The sequence below is a fragment of the Tupaia chinensis genome, unplaced genomic scaffold, assembly GCF_000334495.1.
Source record: "Tupaia chinensis unplaced genomic scaffold, TupChi_1.0 Scaffold145659_1, whole genome shotgun sequence".
NCBI lineage: Eukaryota > Metazoa > Chordata > Mammalia > Scandentia > Tupaiidae > Tupaia > Tupaia belangeri.
The window spans coordinates 173668-177886 of NW_006205516.1; the positions used below are offsets into that span (position 1 = coordinate 173668).

The 4219-nt window shown below is 41.3% G+C and overlaps 1 protein-coding gene across 1 annotated transcript in view; it reads right to left on the reverse strand.

Moving 5' to 3' along the window:
- Positions 1-548: 548 nt before the first annotated feature.
- Positions 549-4219, reverse strand: part of NDUFA1 (NADH:ubiquinone oxidoreductase subunit A1) — a 4557-nt gene continuing 886 nt past the window's right edge. Inside the window, exons 2-3 of the mRNA XM_006168254.2 lie at positions 2905-2994; positions 549-702 (exon numbers count right to left, since the gene is read on the reverse strand). Coding sequence (XP_006168316.1) covers positions 682-702; positions 2905-2994 — 111 coding nt within the window. The 3' untranslated portion in view covers positions 549-681. The remainder of the gene's footprint in view (positions 703-2904; positions 2995-4219) is intronic.

Here is a 4219-nt window from a genome sequence, read left to right on the forward strand (position 1 = left end):
AAATGAAGTGTATTAGGCTAAGAAGATGTATGACTGTGTCTGACTAGCCCTATTTCTTTTCTTCATATATATATGAAATCTGCTGAATAAAGCAAACACTTCCCAGCCATGTGGCAGGTGGCCCACAGGGGACCCTAACCACCTGGCCCCTTATGTGTATGCTTTTACAAGCCTCAGCTGCCTTCAAGTTTTATTTTCCCCAGTGAAAAAGCTACAGGGAACCAGCAGTTAGCGTAATGGCTATGTCGCTGGACTCCCACGTAGTTGACTGCGGTTCGTGTCCCGGACCCAGTGGCTTAAAACTCACGCCGGGCGCATGTGCGTGCATGCCCAAGATCCCGAGAGGAGAATGGAGGAGCAGGGATTGCGGCGTGACCATCCTCCCTGGGGGGTGATTTCTCGCTTTCTGTCTCTCTGTCTCTGTCTGTCTGGTGAGCGCACGCGCCCTATGGCAAAAAAACCTCTCCAAAAAAAAAAAAAAAAGCTACATTGGGTTAGTTGTTTAATCTTGTGTAGTATATTAAAAAAAAAAAACCAGAAACGCCTGATTTTTCTTTTTCATTTTAGTTTTATTTAGTATGATTACAGAACATGCTACATGCTACATAACACAATATATAAACCTTCTAGCATGGGTAGATGACAACTGAGTTATTTTTCATCAATCAGGAAACTGCTTGTTTAATCAATGTTCTCCAAACCCTGAAAAACAGTTTAAAAAGGAAAATGTAAGAACTCTATTCCCATGAAAGACATACAATGTTCTTTTATTTCCAGCGTCCCTGAATGACATTTTCTATTAAAGTGCTTTAACATTCAACATTTCTCTAACTGCAACAATATATTGTATTGAATTTTATAATCACTAAGAACACGAACCTGTTTTGATTTCTACTTTTCACTTTCTGAAAACTAGAAAATGAACAAGACCCTTTTGCACTCCAATCAGAAAGAAAATCATGCAACTGTTTACCACCTAGATCCTTACACAGAACACCCTCAGTAAGTCATAAGGGGAAGGAAAAAAATCTGTTATAAAATGACAGTCAACACGTGGTAAATACTATTATCCTCATTCCACGGTTTTTCAGATGACGTGGAGGCTCAGGAGTTTAAAAGTCACTTGTGTAAGTTGGTAAGGGCAGTAACAGAGCCAGAAATCAAGTCCAGAGACCCCAACGATAGAACTTGTACCCTGCAAACACTATGCTGCTTATTCAAAAGACCTGCTGTACCTTAGCTCACGAGCAGATACTTAAGAAGCCATAAGTTACAACAGTCAATGATGCCATTTCTTCCAAGTATCAAAATAACACAATCCAGGTATCTGTGTATTATTGCAGGAACAATCACCTTGAGACAAGTTACAGTGGCAAATTCCTAGGAGCTACCGCGTAGGAACCCTAATTCTATCTCACGCGCCAAGTGATTCTGATGGCTACTCTTGGATCACACTTTGTGAAATACAGCTCTAGAAAAGTAGGTTATCTGTCATCATGTTCATTAGATTCTCAAATAGCGCTCTAGTAAGGCATAGATCTCCTAAGAGTGTCCTTCTATTATTACTTAGTCATCCTGACCCTCTGTTTTCACATCTGTAAAATGGAAATATTTACCTAGATTTGCTATGAAGAATAAATGAACAAAGAGAAAATATTAAAAAATAAAAAAAAATTAAGAAGGGAAGAGCTACAAGGTATGAAAACAAATGATTGAGTCATATAAAAATATACTACTTGGCCATTTTGACTTAAAAAACAGCAGCAATTTGGGACCAGCAGTTGGCATAATGGCTATGTCACTGGACTCCCATGTAGTCGACTGCGGTTCAAGTCCCGGACCCAGTGGCTTAAACTCATGCCAGGCACTTGTGCGTGCGTGCGCAAGATCCTGAGAAGAGAATGGAGGAGAAGGGATTGTGGCGTGGCCATCATTTCTCGCTTACTGTCTCTGTCTCTCTGTCTTTCTGGTGAGTGCATGTGTCCTACAGCAAAAACCCTCTCCAAGAAAAGAAAAAAAAAAAAAGAATTGGCAGGCCAGTGCAATGATGTACAGGGGAGTGCATCTGTAAAAGTGGCCCATGCATATATGAAGTTTAACTTACTAAGTGGTATTTCAAATAAAAATGGACTATTATGGATAAATGGATTATTATGGCAACCTCTTAGAAAAAAAGTAAAATCTCCAAAATGATCTGTAGATGGACCCAAGAACTAATGTAAAGAAAAAGAAAGAAACTGTTAACAGTATTTAGAGCTACTGTAAGAAAGTATTTTAATTATCTTGGATAGAAAAGGCCTTGGTGGGGCCAGCAGGGGGGCATGGTGGTTAAGGCACTGAGTGCATGTGCATGCATGCCCAAAATCCCAGGAAGAGAATGGTGAAGGGACTGTGGCATGGTCACTCTCCCACTAATCGGGAGTCTCTCACTTGCCCTTTCTCTCTGGGGAGCATCCCTACTCTGTAACAAAAACAAAGACGAGAAACAGAACAGTAATTGGTCTCTCCATGGTTTTTTGGAACAAAGAGGGCACCTTACCAAGAAGCAAAATAACTGTGTTCAAATTAATTACACAACAGTTACGTGAGTTAACGTAAGTAAGATCTGCGGGGCCGTTTTCTCAGTGATGCCCGTTTTCTCAGTGATGCTCTAATCCCAAGTCAATAATTGTGGAAATACCAGAAGTAATTACTCAGATCTTCATTGCAGGTGATCCTTTGGGGCAAACGATATAGGCAAATAATCCACAGAATAACAAATACAAAAGATTACTAAATAGGTAAAAGGCCGCTCAACTTCACTGTTAGACAAGAAAATGAAAATTAACACTGTAAGTCTTCTGGCAAGGCACTGCCAGGGCCCACATCACCCCTGGCAGGTGACTAGCCTCAGAGTCATCTTACCTTTGACACATAGTGACAATTGACTCCAGAGATGACCCGATCTCTTTCCATCAAACGCCACTGATATGTATAATGGGCAACCCTCTTTTCCTTTGAATAAAAGACAATTATTATAAGAGCTTATATAAATATTATCTCAAATGGTAGATATTAGAACTCATTTTTTTTGAGAGAGATGTTTGCTATAGGGCGTGTACGCTCACCAGAGAGAGACAAGACAGCAAGCAATCACGGGGGGGAGGGGTGTGGGGGGGAAGATGGCCATGCCACAATCCCTTCAGTCCTCCCTTCTCCTCTCAGGATCTTGGGCATTCAAACAAACTTGCCCAGCATGAGTTTTAAGCTGCCAGGTTCGGGACTCGAACCACGATGAACTATGTAGGAGTCCAGTGACATAACCATAACACCATCTACTGGTCCCTAGACATTAGAACTTTTAGAAAGCAACATCACGTCTATGAGGTACGATGTGATGTTTCACACTGCATACAGTGTACAGATGTATACGTGATGTAAATATATCAATATCAAATGTGACATTCTAGAAAAAGGAATGAGGATCAAAATAAAAGGCAATGAGGTCAGCAGGTGGCATGGTAGTTAAGATGCTGGACTTTGACAAAGTCGACTGTGGTTCGTCTCCTTGACCCGGCACCTTGAAATTCATGCCAAGTACATGTGCACGTGTGCCTGAAATCCCAAGAAGAGAATGGAGAAGTGACTGCAGCATGCCCATCCCCACTCGGGGGGCGATTTCTCACTTTCCCTGTCTCTCCCTGGCTAGTGCACAGGCCCTATGGCAAAAACCTTAAGAAAAAATAAAATAAAAGGCAAATTTAACACTCTGAGGCTGGACTCTCCTAAATAACATCAGGTCACTAAAGCTTAGGATTCAATTGGTAACCATGATTTATATCTTCTATTTAAGCGAACGCCCATTGTTTTCTTTTCCTCTTTCTTTTCTTAAAAATAGAAATGTCTAGTAGTAGCCTTTTGGGACCCTAAGAAACAACGGCAGATCACACGCAAACAAAAATCATAAAACCAAACAGCAAATACATTTATATTCTGTACTCTAGAGACGGTGGGGAGGGCTAGGGAGAAGGAAATGAAAACCTGGAGAAAAAAGGAGGATCTTGCAATATATTCTTAAACACTCCTAGTTAAATAAAGTGGGGAGGAGCCAGCAGGTGGTGTGGTAGTTACAACTCTGGACTCACACATGGCTGCCCATGGTACGAGTCCTGGACCTGGCAGCTTGCTTTCTCACTTTCCTTCTCTCTCTCTCTCTCTCTCTCTCTCTCTGGTAAGTGCC